We start from the raw sequence: 21,630 nt of genomic DNA on the forward strand, positions 1-21,630 counted from the left end.
CACACACACACACACACACACACACACACACACAATTATTGGCATAATGGATTCCCTAGTCCCTTACTCTTTTAAGGTCATATTAACATTCACCTGGTTCGTCTCATCTTACAGTCCAGGGAGAGACCAACAAAATAATAATGGGCTGGAATTCCCACTGCCCCACCTGTGTCTGTGGCTCTTTTAAACCATATTTTATTACATTACAATTATTTATTGTGATGGATGGGAATTTAATTGACAAATTCTGGTTTACAAAGTATTTTATCCGTTTTTTTTTAATAGCCACAAACCCATGTGCCTATGCCCCTCATAGCACTCGTTAGGGGACTGCTTTTTAACCCAAACCCAACACTTAACTAATCTTAACCCTCAAAAAGCTCAACAGCCTATTGAAAAAATTGAGGAACTGCAAAAATCACTTTACCTTAGAGGAAAATTGGCCCAGATTTTGGGTCCGATTCAGCCTTTCTGACAATTGCGGGGGCGTTGCAGATTTAATGCTGATCTGGACAGATTATGTGGTGAACTGATCCTCTACTGGGAGCGGTTTGAAGACATAATCTTAAAGTCACAGACTAAATCACAATGCTGTAGTATGTAAAGAAAAGTGATTGGGCGAATGAGCAGAAAAGAAGGAACAGCCACTGAGAGCGAGCTGACTGGAAAACGTCACAGACTAAATAAATACTTGTGTCTAGAACCTGAACATGGCTGCCTACAGCGTAAATAAGACTTCTGTCTCCTGTACCAGGGGGACAGTAGAAAAGTAGGACAAACCTGTCTCCTTGGCAACAGCAGGAGCACCATTAATGTGTCCTGTTGTTTGTGCAATACAACACACAAACAAGCGCAACCAACTGAACGACTCTGCTGTCAGCCTCCAAGTTTGTTTTTATTCTGAAGTTACGCTTTTGTGAGTTCCCAAGTCACTAGAATTGACACATTGTTTTTTAAAACACTGAGTGGTACTGCATCGCGACTCATAGATGGTACAGTGTGAGTTTACTCAAAATTAAAGTGGTTACATCTGTTGTTATGTCTGTAGTTTTAAAGTAGTTAGTTTGGTGTGATGATGATGGAACTAGATTAAAAGTTGCCGAAGTCTCTAGAACTCATCCTGAAGGCAAAAATGAAGGTTGCAACCTACTTTCATCAAATAGTTTAGATATCATATACCCAAAGGAGGTTATGTTTCTGCAATACTGAACTGAAACTTAAATAAAAAAACACTGTCGGGGTCACTGGAATGAACTAGTTGGGAACTTTCTCGTTTGCTGTATGCTTCTGTGAGCGTTTAGTCACATGACCTTTATCTGCAACAGAACTTCCTGGTGTCATAAAAACATCCAGTTTTAACACTGGTGCTCCCATTACCATGGTAACCCTGCAGCTCCCTAAAGGAACAAGTAACAGAGCAAACAACATAGCATCACAATAGTTCAATATATCAAAACCCCGCCCAACAAGGTTTGGTGAATTCTGTTCATTGGGTGTATCCACCACACCACAGTTTAGTGTGTTGACGATTCACAACACTGCTGTTGAGTATTACGTTGCTGAACTATTTTCATTAAAGTAAAATATTGAACTGTCTCACGCCTATGTTTTAATATCGCATTGACAGTGCATTTGGCCTTACAGAAATATTTCAAACATGCCTAAAATTATCTTAAAATGGCACTTCACCTCTTTTCAGCAGTTTTATTTTAACTGTCTCTTCTTTCACCGTTGACGTGACTGCTGCTGTTTTAAAGACTTAAAACATCAACTCTTCTTCAGCCGTATGTTTCCACTGACACCTGAACTACTTTCACTGTTTTAACTTTACACTTTATTGACACTTCAATTCACTGAACTGACTCAGCTTCTGCAGCTTCAGTGCTTCCACACGGACATTTCAAAGGCTGCAAAACCTCAGCCCGGTGGAGGACAATTAAACTGTCTTCAATATTTCAACTGCTATTTCTCAGCGTTATGGTGGCATGTGGCATTTTCTTTCTAAATAAAATCACACATCACACATTAGAGAGAAAGAGAAGCATAACCTCACTGACTCTTACCATTTCCACCCATGTAAACCCAGGCTAAAAAGAGACATCACCAGCCTGTAGCAGCAGTGTGTGCAATTTCAGAACATCATAACTGAAAAACCTCTCTACACTCTCCTCTCTGATCCAATTTTGTCATGCGCTCATGTGTTTGGCACAGCTGTTTAATAGATATAAGCCCCGTAATGTGACTGGCAGAGTATAACATGACTAATCACTGAACCCCTCCAATTTCCTGTCCACTTTGTGCATATTGTACGGTGAGGAGGAGCCCTTATTGTCCTTGTGCATATGACCCGCCGACTGTTATGATTGCACTGTGAAAATTCGATTAGCACTTGCCAAGCTGGTTTGTGACTTGACAACATTATCTACCAAAGTTTTTGGAGGGTGTAGGCTAGAGATTAAAAGCTAAGTTCTTGCATGAGAGAAAGAACTGCATTGCATGCCACAACTGCGGTTGAAACTCTGAGCTCTGTGGCTGCGTGGATGGTAAAAATATTAAGACCATAGCGCGAGCTCGAGCGGTTGCGCAATAGGCCGCACACACGGTAGTGTAATAGCATAAGTGAGCATGCAGCAAATAGCGTTGCACACATTAAAGTTGCAGTGTGTGGAATTTAGTGACAAAGTGGTGAAGTTCCTTGTTGCAGCTGACCTCACCCTCACCCTCACCTCATCCTCCCCTTCCAAACATGAAAGAGAACCTGTGGTAACCTTTAGTTTTCATAAAAACTCAAAGGGTGTTTAGTTTGTCCAGTCTGGGTTACTACGACAAACATGGCGGCCTCCATAGAGAGGACCCCCCCTAATGTAAACAAAAAGTGTTTCAATATAAAAGGGCCATTACAGGGTAAACAAAACAACAATTTGTATAATTTAGATGAAACACACTGGTGAAAACATCACTAGGATTATTTATATTAAATTTCTGTCAATAGAGCCCTTTCAACTAAATCTTACACACTGGACCTTTAAGTAAGAGATCTCGTGCTGTTATTTTGATTAGTGTCAAATTACAATATGGCAGGCCGCCACAGTCTAGACAACTAATGTGAAACAGTGGATATGCTTGACCGAGTTAAACGTCTCCCACACAGCTCCAACATCCAGCACTAAACTTGGATAAAAGATGCATGTAGCAAGAGGGTTAAGGGAATCTGGTACATCTTTTACACCAAAATGAGTGTGAACACTTAATCTGCTATAAAAAGTCAGTGGAAAATGGGCTTATTAGAATAGATAATGAGAGTTAAATATGGGAAACATAGGATAAGATTAATTTATATGTGGTTTTAATGGATACGGCCATCAGGAGGAAAGCAATGGCGTAAGAGGGAAAAAGGTCCAAGATGAGGATGTTGAGATAATATTGAGGCGCATGCAGCTGCATTACAAGCCCCCCCCCCGTCGTTGGTTTTGATGACCTCAGAGTGTGTGGGACAACCGCTCTTTCATTGACCCATTCGTAACAATTAGCATACAACCTGCTGAACGGCTCCTGTCTCATGAGCAGATGCGGTGTCAGTCTCTTTCACTAAGCACTCTCTAGGGAGCTGTATCAGCAGCTTGTTACCACACGCTACATGTGTGTCTAACTTATCGACATGGGCTGCTCATTGTCTCGTGTACGCGTGCATGTGATTGGCTGAAGGAGAAGTGTGAGGTGGTCCGTTCCATATTCATGAATGGCAGCCGGGCGGTTCTTATCAGCTCGGTTCAGCTTCGTTGTCCCCGCAGCACAGAGGCCGTCTCACTGGCAGCACTGAGCCACCGTGCATTTAATACCAGAGGACCCGTGACCGGCGGGAGGTGGAATGAACTACCAACAGAGGGAGGGGAGGAGCAGGAAGATGTGAGGCGAAAGAGTGGTGGGGGGGAGAAGATGAGGGGTGATAAGGAAAGAGGAGCAGCGAATAGAGGTAGAGGAGGAAGGTAGTTCCCGTCCATACCAATCATCTGAAAACTCACAACCCGAGACCACTCATTTACACGCATGGGCTTGCCAAGGTAAACAGGAAGACATGCGTCACACTTGTGTCCTACACATGTAATCGGTTGCATCATTGTAAAATGCAGAATTTAACTGCACAACAGCTGTTAGCAAAGATAACAGGGTCAGCAATGCTTGAAATTGACCCGAAGCAGAGTTGATGCATTTTCAATCAAAAACATAATAGTGTGGCTGTAGCCAAAAAGGAAAGTGAGTGAGAGAGGCAGTGAGGAAAAAGAAATGAAAAAGAAAGGGGCAGCAACAAGGGGGAGAGTTAAGGGTGGAAGTCACCAGTAAAAGGAAGCAGTAAAACTGGGAATCAATCAATATTCCCATGTTACACTGGACTGAGGTAGAGAGAAGAGCTCCAGTAAGTGACAGAATTCATGTCATATAAAAGGAGGAGGCAGGGAAGAAAGGGGGGGAAAGAGAAGAGGTGCAGGCAGACATGAAAAAAAGTCAAAGATCAATAGAGAGATGCAGTCTGCAGAGAAACAAATGCAGTCGTGGGAGCCTGGAGAGCGGAACAATAACTCCTCTCAGAAATTAGTCCCATTTTTCTCTGTTATTCTGTAATGTAATATGCTGAGCAGGGAAGCTCATGGGCTCCTGGGGGACACGACATGATGCGAGCCAGAGCCGCTTCTGCCTGCTAGCTAGATAAACACAACCACATATATATTTATATATATATATTTACACCCACACACATACATGTGTAAAACACAAAAAAATACACTTGCTGGCAAACACATAAGACAAAAAACTTGTTAGCAAACAGAGACGTGTATATTAAAGACGGATGGGAGTGTGCACACACACACACACACACACACACACACACACACACACACACACACACACACACACACACACACACACACACACACACACACACACACACACACACACACACACACACACACACACACACACACACACACACACACACACACGGGGAGGGAGCGATGCGTGCGTGCTAATTCTGTCACTGAGGTCCAGGGCTAAACACTAATCTACAGCAGAAAACAAATGATGATGTTTGCTCTGCGAGGCGCCTCCTGACTGGAATACCTCCAGAGCTGTTTGGCTGAGTCAGAGCAAGAAAACAAAACGTGTTTGTGTGCTTTAAAGAAAAAAAAAAGGAAAACCTTAACAGGGATTTACACAGTGAGGTTGAAGTCCCACCTGTGAGAGAAGGCGTTCTTGGACAGGTTCAGGTAGGAGAGGTCAGCGCAGCAGCCCCGCAGCAGAGCCCCGAACAACTGGTGGAGAAACAGAAAGACAAGTGGCTCGTTTTACAGCGACTGTGATCGTGTTCTACAACAGTTATGTCGGCCATGTGACTGCACAAATGGTGATAGCACAGATTGACACAAATGCAATCTGAACAAAAATCCAGGTCACAATGAGATGTTAGTGTGAGTAAAATCAGGATGAAAATATAGACTGCATAAAAACTGTTTGCAATTTGTTTCAGGATAGATTTTTTCATTTTTGTGACGTATGGTCGGGGTCAGCTCAGGAGGCAAAGCGGTTGTCTAGTAATCATAAGTTTCCTGTTCCAATCCGAGGCTCCTCCGCACAGATGTGTCCTCGCCTGCAGCTGGTGCTGCGTCATCGGTGTGTGTGTGTGTGTGATTAGGTGAGTGAGACATTTATTGTAAAGCGTTCAGCTTGGTCGATAGAGCAGAAAAGTGCTGTATAAAATGCAGTCCAATTACGTTTTACAATTTCTCAGAAATATGGCACCATCAGGAATAAATGAATTCTCCAATATGGGTTTCTATAAGTGATTGAACTGACACATATGTTGCTGCTGAAGATCTGCTGCGAGTACAGAGGAAGACGCTACATTCCTGCTCCTGTGTGTGCACGTGAGAAGAGCACTAAACATCCCAGTGCTACAGTTTCACTGGGAAACAGTGATAGAAGAATTTGGCTCAGGTTTGACTTTGTGCTTGCACACAGCAAAGATGATCCCAGAGTGTGAACACAAAGACAATGACTTTAAGTAAACCAGTGCCAGGCAACCATTTTGGCTTGTGAGAACAGAGAGAAACTCAGTATCTAGCTCAGGCCCATGTCACGATTCAGATGACTTCAGTCAAATGTCCCTTCAAACCTCTCAGATGGTTTCATTTAAATAACTAATCGATGCACAAAGAGGAAATATCAGCCAATATTTCCCACAACAAAACATGAGAGAACATCCAAAGCATTAATATAGAACCTTCTTTTCTACCAGATGATTCATGTAATGACCCTTATTTTACTAAACATCCATGTATTTAAAGTAGTAAAAAGGGTTTTAAACTTTTTACAGAGATTTGGCTGTAAATACTTGATGTACATTTACGGAAAGCTAGGGTGAGTAATTATGGAAATGCAAGAGCAGGCTACACTTTGAATAATGCAAACGATACATCCCACCTCCTCCCATCATCCCTCTCATCAAAGCTACGCCACCAAAAACACATGAACGCACACTGACTGACAACTTAGAGAAGCTGACTTTTCCATGACGCGCTAACTTCTTGCTATCGTCTCTGCTTCAGTGGTTAATGCGTCTTTGGATTGTGACGGCTCCGGTGCAGTGAGAGCACGGGCAGCGTGCAAGGGCCAAAGCTGCTGCCTTTTTTCCCCCCAAGGCAACTTTATTTGTTGATGGCTATCGGGACATGATGAGGTGTTCCACAAATAAGATTAAAAGTGTTACAGAAAGAAACGACCAACCAATTTTGGGTTGTAAGTTACTGTGTCACTTTCCAGATGCCTTATGAGTTATTAGCAGTTCCAACAAGGAGTAACTTCTCCTACCAAACATTGTATTAGAGCCTCCTTCTGGCCTGCCCAATGAATCATGTCCTGACTCCTCTTGGGAAGCTTCAGAGGGGCCCTGACCCCTAGGAGCCAAAGGACCTAACATCCTGTGGGTTAAAGTAGTAAAACTAGTTTACAAACTTTTTTTACTTCAAAAAATATTTATTTCCGTAGCTAATCAAGTACTGTGTAGAGAAATGTGAAAATTAAATGTCAAAATTAAATGTTCACACCTCTGGCAGCTTGACTATAAATGTTTGTATTTCCCTGCAAACTACGAAATCAATTAAAGCCCAAGTTGAATTATTGACTTACTCCTGAGTTTAAACTCAACGAGATGTTTCCTAATTGTACCTTGGAGTGTTTCCACTATTCATTGACGCACAGAATGTTTGGCAAAATTTTGTTCTTTCACTTTTCCGACAAATGTTTAAATGAAGTTTTGAAAGAATGGTTAAAAGCTGTTGCAAACCATTCTAAACTTCTGGAAGTCCCTTTTCTTCAGTCTATATGCTAATTTAATACCTAAAATAAAAAACTGAATTTGGGTTAATTGAAACCTTTAAAGACCAATTGTTTATTTTTGTTAATTATTTCTAGGTCTGTGTCCATTTAGGGGTTAATGGCCTCTAGCTCTGACTGAAACACAGCAGAAAGACACTGCTTTTCAAAGCGTGTACGGAAAGCGGTCGTCTGTCAGAAGTCTGAATGACTTACAGCTCCTTGATTTGTTATATTGATCATCAATCAAATGTTTAGTTTTTACATTAAAAATCAAACATGCTGACAATTTCTCCGATTGTATGATCAACATAACAGCACGCAGCAGTATGGCCATTCATCTATTGATCCGTTTCAAGGTGTTTACAAAATCTAACTTGTGAAGACTTCAAAATACAGAGATCAGGGAATTATAGGGATCAATGTCTGGGAACGTCAGAAACCATCTTGAAATAGAGACAAAATCCAGTACGTGTGCTTGTTGGGCAGGGGAGCGCTCTAAGCAAATATGATCAGCATCAAAAACCCAATTTCTTGTGAGACTTTAGGCAGCATCTCATCAGTCGCGAGAGGTTAAACTATCAGACCAATCCATTTTTCCCCAGGCACTGCGATCCATCACCCAAATTGACTAATCGACCGCCGTGGGTACGTCAGCGCAGATTAAAAAAAGGAACTTGTTAATAATTCAATCTCATAGGCCAACACTTAAAAAGACACATTTCTCCTAAGACAGTTTTTCTCTACAGGATAAATGATAATGAACGAAAACAGGACGTGGAACAGCTGTCACTGAGACACTCTCCCCGTCTCAAGGGGAGTTTTAAAAACAGATAAGACAAAAGTTTGGAAACTTGCAGATAAGGCAGAACAGATGCTATGACTTCCATTCATGCATATAATTCTATTCAAAATCCTATGTCCCACGTTAACAGGAGGGAGGTTCACAGGTTGGACTCTTCCTCCATGAAACTGACTCCTGCCTGACGAGCTCCCAGTTTTTCAGTGTTAAAAAAGTAAAGTGCAGGGAGGAGCCATTGTTTGAAGAGGATTTAACATCCTTTTCTCAAGTATCAGAAGAACAACACGAAAACTCCATTACAAGTTTATTTCTTCTCTCAAAATCCTTTTTCACTGTAAGTACACAAGTATTCAGCCTCACTGTTTACGCTTTTATTCAGCAACTGCTTATGCAAACCGAACCTTCCCTGCTGCTGCGAGTTCACTGTCTGGCGTCTCTTTGTTTGTGAAGCATTCAAGACATGCAGTGTGTGTTTGTCGTTGTGGTTAATACCGACAGCATTAAAAGTGCACTTTATTTAGCACATTGTTTTTCTTACAAACTAGTGCCTACATTGTACAACAATAAAGAATGAGGCAGGATGCAGCACCAGATTCGTACCTCTGCTAAGAAGGAGGTTATGTTTTCAACCTTGTCCATTTGTTGGTTGGTTGTATTCATTTTAAGCTTTGTAAGAATCACACAAAAACGACTGAATGGATAACCACAAAACGTGGTAGAAGGATGCAGCATGTGTCAGGGCAGAAGCCTTTAAGTGTTAATGTGGATCCTGATCCTGTTTTTCAACATTTTCACAATTTTCCCAGGGGAAAAAACATGTGGAAAAAACTGGCACATTTAGGGAACTGATATTTATGAGTGTGTGAAATCTGTAGGAGCTTGATTGAATTTAAGGAGAATGTTGAGCCTTGGCAGCTCAACTGAGTGCCCTTCTAGTTAGAGTAAATTCAGCAGAAAATATTGACACAACTTGTGATGAAGAGACATTGAAATATTTGGATCATTTATTTCTTCAGTTTTAAAAATGTATATATATCTTTTCTTAGTTTTAAATTGCAGCTAACTGAATACAGTTTGCCTCACGCTTCCCTTCCAGGTGTAAAGGAGATGCTATGTAAAAATTTGAAAGACCCTCTTTTGAATCAAGTTTTTGTTTTGACCGCTCTGAGCTTCTGTAGAGAAATGGCAGTGGAACATGCCAGACTCTGAAAGAGGACCTGCTCCAGATAGGTGGGGCATTTTTAAAGGGCTCATTCTCAGCTAACCCTAACGATGATTCTTCATTTCTCTCTGCCAATAGATTCTCCTGAGTCCTAAACACTGGACCTGTTAAGTGAGGTCTCAAATTTTAAAGACTGAGCAGAGTAGATCTCCAACTTCTCTGCAGCGGAGGAGGAAGAAATGAAAAAAGTATATTTATGTGTGTTTTAGCCAACCTTGCACATCCCTTCTGTGTGTTCAGCCCTCAGCAGCAACGCAGCACTGACGGAGCAGCCGACAGAAAAACCCTGACCTCCCGTTCAGCCTGCACTTTTCACAAACTCTACATCTCCATGTTCCACTGAGCGTCATTGTGTATATTCACAGTGAAGCAGGCAAAAGTGTCATCTCAGCAGTAACCAGCAGGGGCAGACACATTCGGGGGGGGGGGTGTGTGTGTGTCAGTGAGCTCTTTGAAAGCGTAAGCTCTGTCATCCCTTCAGCTGGTACCGTATCTGCTAATGTGGCGAGACACTGTTTGGTCACAGTGGCAGACGCTGTTTAAATTTAGATGCAGCAACAACACAGACAAATTCAAACCTTCTGAAGTGACAAAAATATGAAGCAGTACATGAAACAATGGCTCCTGTGTGCTATTCATACACTGTATCATTTGTATAATTCATAAGCGTACATCTGTATTGTAGTGCTCTCTAAGAGCTTCTACCATCACTAAAGGCATTAGCACACAGAAGAGCTCCAAGAACAACTGTGGATGAGTCAACTGAGGCAACAGTGTTTTTACATGGTGGGTGATTCATATTCAGGACGGTACCCCCTTCCTGGTGCTTGGCCTGAATTCCATCTGCAAGATGAGATCAGGCAGAGATGGGTGGATAGCGACTGTAACAGACGGCGAGTACTAACCGAGTCCACGGTGCAGTCCGTCCCAGACAGGTCCAAATGAACCAGGCAGTTGGGCTGCGCCAGGAACAGGTACAGGTTCTGCACAGGAGAAACAGGAGCGTTGTTTTACAAAAGGAATACGTGACATGCACCGACATACAGTACTGTGCAAAAGTTTCAGGCACTTTTTGATGTTTATATTCTTCACTCCACATTATGCAGCACCATCAGGGAGGCGTCTGATCAGTCCCCAGCTCATGCTGCCTCACACGAGCCCGATTCATAAAGAACTTTCTTCAGCGACAAGAAGAACAAGGAGTCCTGTGACAGATGGTCTCGTCCCCACAGAGCACTGATCTCTACATCATAGAGACATGATGGAGTATTAAGTTTTTTTTGTTTTTTTTCTCGTTTCCTGCATTTTGTATGAAGATAAGCGATAAATACAAATTATACACTGGATTATGTAAATTCTTGTGCCTAAAACCTTAGCACAATATGAATCTACCGACAAATTTGATGATACCACACACCCCCACTCTCACAAAATGGACATGTACCACCTCACTGCACATACGCACCTCAACGTTTGCTCTTTTGTGCAATATTTAAATGTCTTTGGTGCAATATTTCCCTGGATTTGTGCAATAATTCTGAACTACACAGACTATTTTATATGTTTAAATATATCCATACTGTCTTATAGCAGTGCAGATGGCAACAATCATCCATCCATCTATCTATCTCTATATATCCATCTATCATATACATTAAAATAAAGTATCCATCTGCATATGAAGTTTTCATTTTAGATTGTTTTACATAAATGAATCTGAGCAGATTGTATGTGAATTTATTCCATGGAACAACCGAAAACAAACCATTTCATGTCAAAGTGAAAAGACTCAGTATGTATTATTATATATTTTATATTTATTGCTATAATACAATTCTATCAAATGTACCACAGTCCTCATGATAATTGAGTGGAGGTCAGCTGTGTTTTCAGCCGACTGTATAATATATACATCTGTATCTGGTACTGAAATGTTGCGAGTCTGTTTTGTGGCAGGAGGGTTTCTGCAGGTGTCAATACGTTTTAAGACCTTTTAAGACAATAACAAATTTGAGACTGTAGATGGAGAACAACCTTTGATTCGTCCCTCATCTCAAGAACTACAGGTGGAAATTACGTGCCACCCAACTTTTTTCTAGTACAAAAAAAAAGAAATTTAAGCAAAAGGGAAGTAGTTTGGAATGTATGTTAACATAATTAAGATCTACCAAAACCTATTTAAGTCCTAGTTTTTAATATTAACATATTGAAGACTTTTTTAGGCCAGGTTACTGAACCCTGTATAAAGACAGAGGAACTCCACAAAAAGCCGAGTGAAAACCACAAGTCAGAGGATGCTTACGAGACCATTTCATATTGAACACCCCTTCGAGGCCAGTTAAATCGATCATTAAGAAATAAAAAGCATGCGGCACAGCTGTAAATCCACATACAGAGCAGGCCATCATTAAAAGCTGAGTGACCGCACACGGAGACGAGTGAGGGAGGGCGGCCGCCAGGAGACCCATCACACCTCTGAAGGAGTTTGATGCTTCAGAGGTTTGGACGGAAAGACTGGGGACAAACTACAGCTGAACTCATGCTTCACCTTTCACAACTACTACATGTGGGGGGGGATGCTTCAATATGTGGTGGTGACAAAATTACACTGTAGAGCTACTTCTCTTCACAAGGTCATGGATGGATCGTGAGGGTCATATAATGCAGCAAAAATATAGAGATTTAGAAATACAGAGATTCTAGATAAAAACCACTTGGGAGAAGATTTGTTTTTCCAGCAAGGAACAAGCACAAACATGAAGCCAAAGCTACACAGGGACTTAGAAACAACATTAATATATTGGAGATTTTTTAGTTCAGATCTCAGTCCAATTCCCAATTCTTGGCTGAATTTAAACACTCTTCACTCACAATCCCCGAGCAGCCTCACAGAGCTGGAGCAGTTCCACGAAGATGGAAAGGAGTAAATACTTATGAAATGTAGATTGAAAAAAAAATATTCTATTCGCTTTGACAGTTTCAGTTTTCACTCTGACATGAAAGGTTCTCCATTGCAGGACATGTTTTAAACCAATTTCAAAAAAAGATAAATTCAGGCATGTTTCTATCCACCGTGACAAACAGCTGGTGGTGACAGTACAGAAGAAGATGATGTAACAACCTTATGCAATACAAAAAGCACCAATCACACGAAAACCTTGTAGAAAAAGAGATTCACAGTATGTTTTTATCATGTCTGAATATGAAGGTTACATAAAACAGGTGGAAGCAAAAACCCTTTATCTGATTTCAGACATAACTGAACATCTGAAATTAAATTTCTGGAGTTCTCATATGAGAACACCAATCTTTGAGTCTGTTGCAGCGGATATTTTTCGTACATTTTCAACACGGCCTCCTGGTAAAATGTCTGGAAAATGTCAGCGTGTGCCCATGTGAGAATATACAGCAGGAAAATGTCTGGAAAATTCACAGCGAGCCAGTAGGTGTGTTTACGAGGTTTTTAATAAGTAACGGATGCAAAATTTAAATAAACAAAGAATATAAATTGGATGATAAAAGGAGCCACGCACGTACAGTACAGAGGCAAAGATGTCAACTTGAAAAGACCGAGATTCGAGGGCTTTTAATGATATGGGCCGGTTTTGATATGGGCCGGTTTGATGTGAAAAACCACATTTCCCCAACAGAATTTAAACGTCATGACCTGCCACTTGCATATTCCACCCATGTTCCAGACGTTCTCCAGACAGATTCATAATGTCTGACCCAAACAATCTCCAGCTGCGTCAAACACCTAAAACTTGGGTCCAGACATTTTGAGTTCATGTCTGAAAACTGCTTCAGTAAACAAAAATTCCTTCATGGAGAGTGAAAGTGTTTGCGAGTGTGTGTCCCTCACTGTGGCGTCCTCTCCAGACAGAACCCCAGGGTTTTTGCTCAGGTCCAGATGCAGCAGAGAATTGGAGTAGTCGTCGCTGGAACACAACGCCTGAGACAGAGAAACAACACCTGATGGAGAGGGGACAGACAAGGAGAAAAAAAGGAGGTGAGGATACCAAGTTTAATGCATCCATGAATCATTGAACCACCTTATAATCAGCAAAAAAGACTTATAAGCAACTGATAAATAAAACGGTAAGTGATGGAAGAGGGTAAAGCAAGACCTGTGGCAAAAAAGTTAGTGCACCCTGAAAACAAAACCAAAGAGAATCATTCTCTCAAATCAGATCACTATAATTACACCCACATGCCTGAGCCCCTCATTCAATTCCTCAACCCGCAAACACTGAAGCAAAGCACAGCACACCAAGGCAAGTCGAGGATTAAATATAGACTCAATAACTACACGGGAGAAAAAAACGGCAACTGCGACAAATAAAAGAATCTACAAGCATTGTTACTCCGTGTGTACTTTCATTCTAATGCATCTCCTCTCTTATAGCCTGCAGGAAGTGCCTGCATTTCAGACCTGCGGGGAGTGTTTCTGTTTGACGGCAGCGACTGAATGAGCTACTCTGAAGCCAAACTATTCATCCCCCAATTTGTAGCGATCAGGAGGGAAATGAGGGGAAGAGGGGACAGGGCGTCAAATCCCCCCCTCCATTTACCCATCAGCTGCTCAATTATGCTGCAAGAGGAGACCTCTAGACGTCATCCGGCCTGTGCGACACTATCACGTGTGGGTGCATGTGTGTGGGAGCAAGGGTGTAAAAGCATGCGTGATGTATCCGTCTGATCACATCTCAGAAAAGCGTATGACCTAAGTGTGAGTGTTTTAGAGACAGAAGAAGGAGAGGGGAGGGGAGGGGGTCTGTAAATATTCAACAAAAAAAAATCAAGAGCCCCTGCAAAGTCATCCCAACACCTGACATTCAAGGTCAGCACCATCAGTGCATTCACGGTGAATCACGGTGTCCATTTAGAAAAAAAAATCACAAGCGTGATTTCCCCATTTATAATCTAAGCGATCTGGGTATGAAAGCCTTTGTCTTATGTATATATATCCACAATAGACATTTTGTTATGTAGCAGCCTTTATGTCGACGATGGAGGGGTGGGTGAAGTGTTTGAGTCCACAAAACACAGTTTCAGGGGCAAACAGTGTAGCAGCCGAATCCAATACAACTCAAGATATTAGTGACCTATCTTCAGAAGTAAAAAATATAACATGCCTCCGTACTACTTGTGTGGTGTCATCAAAGTGTGAGCAAGCCCCGACATTCATATTTTTCTGTCGTTTTTTTTACGTCTGAAGAGTAGTCACCATTATCTTCAGTTGTATTGGATTCGGCTGCTAAACTGTTTGCCCCTGAAACTGTGTTTTGTGGACTCAACGTAAGATGCATAAAAATAGACAGAAGCTTAGGCATATGGGCTATGTAGATAAAATGGAGCAGTACCACAGAAAATCCTGAGGGGGCCGTGTAGCCTGTAGTTCAGCGAGACAACATTAGACACGAGGAAGAAATTTCAAGATTGAGGAAATGTTTTGACGAGACTTTAAGAGTTGGTGAGGAACTACAGGCATCAACATGTTACTTCACCTGGGCAAACGGAAAAACCATCGACATGTTTGTTTCTGTCAGAAACTCTCAACTTGCTGCCCTCTAGTGGATAAAATACAGATCAAAGATGCCAACGTACACGATGCATGGAATTATCTGGGCAGGTTACATCTCTGGCAAATGGACTTATCTCTTTTCTTACATAAAGGCAGCATAAATGAGGCATTATGATAACATCTTTTAATTAATTTCCCCCTCATCAGTCAACATTCAATACCCCATTAAGACAAAGGAAAAATTGAATTAGAGTTTTTTTACAAATGTGTTGGAGGAAACGAAACGAAGACGAAAGTATTCTGGCCTTATCCGTCAGTTTATATGGTATTGTTTGTGGATGGACATTACCAGGTCTTTCCAGGCTCTAGGTAGTCTGTGTACTTTCTATCCGTGTGAACAGCACAAATCGCATGGAATCTGAACTTTTCAAATCAGATGTAAGACACTTTAATAATTGGTGACAGATTTTCTGAAATGCGACCTCAGTCTGAACAGACATGTGACCGGTATCAAAGTTCAATGCAACTTTTCTGTCACTCTAGATCGAAATCCCTTATCGTTTCGCACAGGAGAAGGGGCGGGCGGGAGTCACCCGGCGGAAACAAACATGGAAGTCAGCTGCGACCGAGGTAGGACGTGGAGGGACAGCGGGGTGTTAGACCTCATAAGTACTTGGGGTGACACGTCTGTACAAGCAAAAGGCGTCGAATTGTAATCAGTCTGTGTTTGAATGTATATCAAGAGAAATATTAAACCATCAACACTCACATCTGTGACTTCTGTGTTTATTATGGACTTCTTCTCCTTGTTTACTTCCGCACATGAGCAGTTCACATTGGAATCTGATACTGGCCACATTTTAAAAGTCAATGTGAACAGGCGACCGACTCTAGAAAGAGTCCAGACTGTTCTGACTTTTTCCACGTAAGAATTATGGAGGCCACTGTGGCTCTTGGGACTTTTCAATGCAGCAACATTTTCTGTAGCCTTCAGCTCTGTACCTCGACGCAGGCCCGTCTCTCAGCTCTACAGACACTTTCTTTTGGTTCTGTCAAACTCTTGGCTTTATTTTTCTTTTTATATGCATTTTTTGAGAGCTAATATAGCTCGAAGTCATGTCCAATCTTTTGAATTTATCACAGCTATCATTCCAACCAAGGTATAGAAACATCTCCGAAAAAGAAAAAAGAAAAACATGTGAGCCAACTTTCAAGTGTCACAGCAAAAGGGTCTGAATATTTAAGTGACATTTCTTTCCTTTAAAAATTAAGGTTTCACTTTGTCATAATGTACCAAGAGTGGATCAATGAGTGAAAGGGGGAGTTCAAACTATTTTATTATAAGGCTAAAACATAAAAAAAGTGAAGGTCTGAGTGCTTTCTGAACACATTGAATACCACAAAGCTTTCAGCCTCATGAATGCACCTGCTCATTCATGCTGCTAAACACACACAGAGAGCAGTAACAAGCATGGAAGTTGAGATACAAAGGTTTAGTGTTTTCAAGCTGACCAGAAAAAAGTAGCAGATAGAAAGAATGTAATGTCTTAGAATTGTTAAAATAGTACCATTCTGTTAACAACATGCAGATACTACCTATAGAAAAAACATCTATAGGTAGGTATGTAGGTGTGTGTGTGTGTGTGTGTGTGTGTGTGTGTGTGTGTGTGTGTGTGTGTGTGTGTGTGTGTGTGTGTGTGTGTGTGAATGCCATTACCTTTCTCTAAAGGTCTGGGACGCCACTCAATTTGGTTATAGTAATCAATAGTGATCACTTTGTCCTAGGCCAAATTGACCACTATAAGCAGTTTCCACTGTATTACTAAAAGTTTCTGAACCACACGAATAGCATAATTCCACCACAGTGAAATGTGCATCAGTTAACATCCTGTTACTCTGCTAGCAAGAATCTAGCTCGGTTTGTTTTCCTTGAAAATCGTTGGATTTAGTAAATGTCTCTACCCCGTCTTTATAAAGTGATTTACCATGTTCATCTAAATGGCCACAGATTATCAACCCAGTTACAGGGTATTTACTGTGGTTGGTTTGTTAGCTTCTTTTTGCAATTACTGCTAATTTGACCTTCTGTCACGCAAATTCAATCCTCCACATCATAATATTTCTTACAAAGTCTAATAAAGTTGGCTTGGTAAACCTCTGTCAGACCAACTCACTAAAGAATAAAATATGCATATAAACATAACACAATTCAGTATAGCTTAATTTAAAAATCACACTACCTTTTGATGCTAAAAAGATCAAAAATGCTTTGAAATATTCTATAATCCTAAAAAACGCCATCATGTTCAGGCTCTTAATGAATGGATTTATGTCAGTATCAGTGTTATCTGTTAGATCTGCTGTAATACTCGAGGATGGCTGTATCGTCTGGGATGAAAGAGATAGAACTGGGACACTGCTCTAATGCCTTCGTAGGATTTTAGGGAAAAAATGAGATCAACTACTTATGCTTCTGGCCTGAATATCATTTGGTGGATGGATCATACTCTACGTGCATCCGTCATTTTATCAGTGAGTAAATCTCAGCCCAAATACAACAGCAGTATTACGGTTTGTCCAACGCGACTGAGGAACCTGGGTTCAAGCAAACATTTTACCCAAAGCTTTTAAACCATCTGCCAAATTTTAGTTGACATCCATTTATGTTTAATAAGAGCATGGGTTTGAGTGCAGTGTCAGCCACTAGGGGCCGCTGTTTCTTATCAGAGGAGCAATCCTACCTTTGGAGGACAGGGAGGTCTTGGAGAGGTTGAGGAGGCGCAGTCCCTTGTTGAGGCGACATACCTGTTGAATCAGGTTGGAGACTCCTGGTAAAGGAGAGAGGAGCGAGAAAGAGGAGCATAGACAAAGAGAGGAGAGGTGATAATCACGATACGATCAACACAGATATGAGTGTGTGAAATTTGGTGCAGCTTGATTTAATTCAAAGGGACTGTTGGGTCTTGGCGGAGGGCCATTCTGGTTTTCTGTTATTTTGAAGAATGCAAGCATCTTTAATAAATCAATAAAGCAAAAGAATATTCTATAGCGACAGATTAATCTATAATGAAAATCACTGTGTAAATTCCTACACACATCACCTCCTGAGGAGTCAGGATTAGGACAGTAAAGTCAGCCCACGCACAGTTTTGCTGCATAACATAAAAAATGTATTCTATTTCCAAAACATACTCAAACACTGTATATACTTAAACCCACAAGTACAGTGCAGCTAGAGGAACTTCACACCAACATACTTCAGAGCTCACTCTCTCCCACATACCAGGTGCAGAGACAAACCCATATGAATACATCCTATATGTCATGCTGGATTAAATAACATTTAGTGGCAGTTTGGCAATGTGATCAAACACATTGTACCAATTATGAAAATACAAAAGGCTCTGCTTCATAAAAAAAAAAATAATAATTGTAATGCCAAACTTTGTTTTCTGGCTCCTGCATATTTTAATGGCTTTCTCAGTTTTTATTATTAATGTGCATCTTCTGAACTCTTACTTTGAAAAACAGAGAAAACACATTGTAACCACTGCAAGCAGTCACAGCGCTGAAGGTCACTCTCTGATGTGGTTATACTGAAGGTACAGTATTATTCTGTTGAGGGCTGCAGCACTTTTTTGTAATCTGTAATAACACACACTGTCAGTGCGTACACACTCCATCACACAGACACACACACACACAAGTGGCAGTAGGTGTGACCAACAACGAATTGAAACGAGTGGAAGAGACATGGGTCAGACAGGAGGACAGAAATTCGCTAATGAGTGAAGCGCACAAATCCAATCCGCACACTCTTACTGTCATCTCTTTCACACTCACATAGGGGAAAGGTGTATAGTGGTTCATATATAACTCTGTGTGTGTGTGTGTGTGTGTGTGTGTGTGTGTGTGTGTGTGTTTCCATGAGTGTGCGCGCGCAGATGAACATAAGAGGTACAATTTGTGTGGCAAGATGTGGGCGAGAGTGAAAAAAAATGAAAGCATTTCTCTGAAGAGAAGGAGCAGCCACAGACAGAGAGAGAGAGAGAAATAAACGAGAGACAAAGATGAAAACAACGTGGAGCAGGGAATAAGGATTCTTTGAGGACAGAGATTGAGTTTGAATTCTTTGAGAACAAACAAAAGCTGCGGTGAAGTAAAAGCCAGAAGAACATTCAGAGGTTCCCTGAGAGAGATGGTGGTGGGAGGGAGACAGAGTCCACAGAGTGCGGACCGGTACCTTGGTTGTCTAGCGTGTTATGAGCCAGGTTGAGGGAGTGAATCACAGAGGCCGGGTTCTCTGAAAGAGCCGACGCCATCTTCTGCGGGAAATCCCTGGAGAGAAACATTAAAAAGGAAAATTAACTTTACTATATGATTGCTAATTCAATATTGGTCTGCAGGACCGGACAGCTTCCCCATAATTCACCTTCATGCATCGGATAAAGTTAATAAAACTAAATATATCTTGGTGATGACTGTGAATGTTATTGTTTGTGTGCAGAAATTGATTTGAAAAATGTTTGTGCTTTAAAAGGATTTGGTCGTTGCCAACCTGGTCAAATTGTTGGCCATTAAATTGATCATTATTTGGATTTAATTACGATTTTTCCTTACTTAAATAATAATTTGTCCAGCTGCAAATGTTGCCATCTTGCTGTTTTCTGTAAATAAGCACTAATGAACCCGCTGTGTGATACCCGCCAACAGCACCAAGCAGCAAAGAGCCAGAACTGGCAACAAGCTGGTAAATATAAATAATGCAGCTTCTAAAATGTCAGATAGTTTCCTCAGGAACTGGTGAAAATCAAAACAGAGCAGAAGGAGGCTAAATATGAGACTCTTTATTCATCAACAGTATATATTTTTTGTGGAGTATGTTCTTATATTTTCATATTTTGTGTAGTGATTTATGTACCTGATATTTTGCTTATGTAACACAGGAATTTCACAGTTTGGTACTGTATCGGTCTATCAATCCATGCATCTATATTCATTGTATCTATCCATCGTATTAACCTACTTACCGACATCTCAATCAAATCTAACCATCTATTGTATCTATCTATTGTATCTACCTATTCATCGTATCTACCCATCTACAGTATCTATCAATCTTTTCTACCCATCTTTCCATAGTATCAACCATAAGTTCTCTATCCTCCATTTCTATCTATCCATCTATCAATTCATCTATTGGCCAGAATAATAACTCCTGAATACTGCTTCTGACTGCTGGATGCATAAAAAGGCACCAGCTTGCTAACATGATCATTATAAACATATTCGTATGGTGATAATTCACCATTTTAATTGTGATTTTTATTACAGGCTCTCCACAAGCACTGCACCAACAGCTGAACATTCAAGAATGATATACTGAGTGACAAAGGATAATCAAACAGTGTGTGACCTAAACATACTCCCTTGATTTATACTTCCTGATAAATGAATTTAAAACTCACTATTAAAATAATTGAAATATTTAAAAGGGAATCCTTGGGCAAAAAAGTAAATCACAGTTAAAAATAAAGAATTGTTAGAGAGAATTTCGCACCTTGTTAAGCCCTATGAGGCAAATTGTGATTTGTGAATATGAGCTATACAAATAACATTAGATTGATTGTTTGAGTGAATGATTGTGAAGATCTCACAGTGATCTACGATCCCTTCACAATTTACAATTACTTTAATATTGTGTATTTAAAATCACATATTAGAACGTGTAAATCAAGGGGAGCCTTTTAGGTCACATCCTGTTTGATTATCTGACATCACGCAGTATATCAGAGTAGAATATTCAGCGTTTGGTGCAGTGCTTGTGGAGCGCCTGTTATGAAAATCGCCCTCAGTATTGAAAGTGATTTAATAAAGGGAATGTATGAGAACTTGGTAACTTCACCCTGCAGTAAATCACCGTGCCTTGAGGCAGTCTATTCATCTCAATTAAAGCTAAATAAGGAAAGTGCTCTGCTAAATGATACTAGTCATGCGTAGAAGGTCTAATGTCTTGCCAGGTAAAGCCTGAAATTTCACTCATGTTTCAGCGGAGAAAGACTATACACCTGCGAGAGTCACGCACAGAGAGGGGGGCTTTACTGCAGCTTTACTGGATGAAAGAGCAGAGGTTAGGAGAGGTGAGAGCCTGGGAGAAGAAAAGGAGGAGAGACTGAACTGAAAAGGTCAAGGCAGTGGAGGGAGGGGAGGCGAGTGGGAGGGTGAGGAGTGGAGAGGTGAGATAGGTGAGAAGTGAAGATACAGGAAGAGGAGAAAAGGATGAGGAGGGGGAGGATGGAAAGGACAAAGGAGGTGGGGAAGTGGTTGACAGGTGACGGTGTGAGGAGGAGAAGAGGGGAGGTAATCAGATTTAACAAAGGGGAGGTCGACAGGCGGGGCGGTTTATCATTAATAATGAGCCAGGAGAGAGGAGACCTACGATTTGAGTCCTGCGTTCTCCAGAGTGAGCTCCTCCAGACTGTTGGACTTGCTCACTGTGTGCAGGACCTGGTCCACCACCTCCGACCCCTGAAGAAGAGAAAAGACAAACACATAAACCTCTGACTGAAGGAGTTCATGCTCACAGAGAAGAACGTAGGTGGCGAATGTGAACTACAAGCAAGCAGATTTGACATTTTATGGGCAGTTTGACGAAAGCAGTAACTTATATGCATTAGGTTCAACATATTATTGATGAATATTATATGGATTCCA

General features: G+C 41.1%; 1 protein-coding gene across 3 annotated transcripts in view; it reads right to left on the reverse strand.

The window, feature by feature from the left end:
* carmil3 (capping protein regulator and myosin 1 linker 3) overlaps positions 1-21,630 on the reverse strand; it is a 94,249-nt gene that overhangs the window by 37,312 nt on the left and 35,307 nt on the right. For all 3 annotated transcript variants that reach the window (XM_034614797.1, XM_034614798.1, XM_034614799.1), the window contains exons 10-15: positions 21,356-21,444; positions 19,160-19,254; positions 17,658-17,744; positions 13,255-13,364; positions 10,298-10,375; positions 5,233-5,309 (exon numbers count right to left, since the gene is read on the reverse strand). In XM_034614797.1, coding sequence (XP_034470688.1) covers positions 5,233-5,309; positions 10,298-10,375; positions 13,255-13,364; positions 17,658-17,744; positions 19,160-19,254; positions 21,356-21,444 — 536 coding nt within the window. The remainder of the gene's footprint in view (positions 1-5,232; positions 5,310-10,297; positions 10,376-13,254; positions 13,365-17,657; positions 17,745-19,159; positions 19,255-21,355; positions 21,445-21,630) is intronic.

The sequence above is a fragment of the Hippoglossus hippoglossus genome, chromosome 17, assembly GCF_009819705.1.
Source record: "Hippoglossus hippoglossus isolate fHipHip1 chromosome 17, fHipHip1.pri, whole genome shotgun sequence".
Lineage (NCBI taxonomy): Eukaryota > Metazoa > Chordata > Actinopteri > Pleuronectiformes > Pleuronectidae > Hippoglossus > Hippoglossus hippoglossus.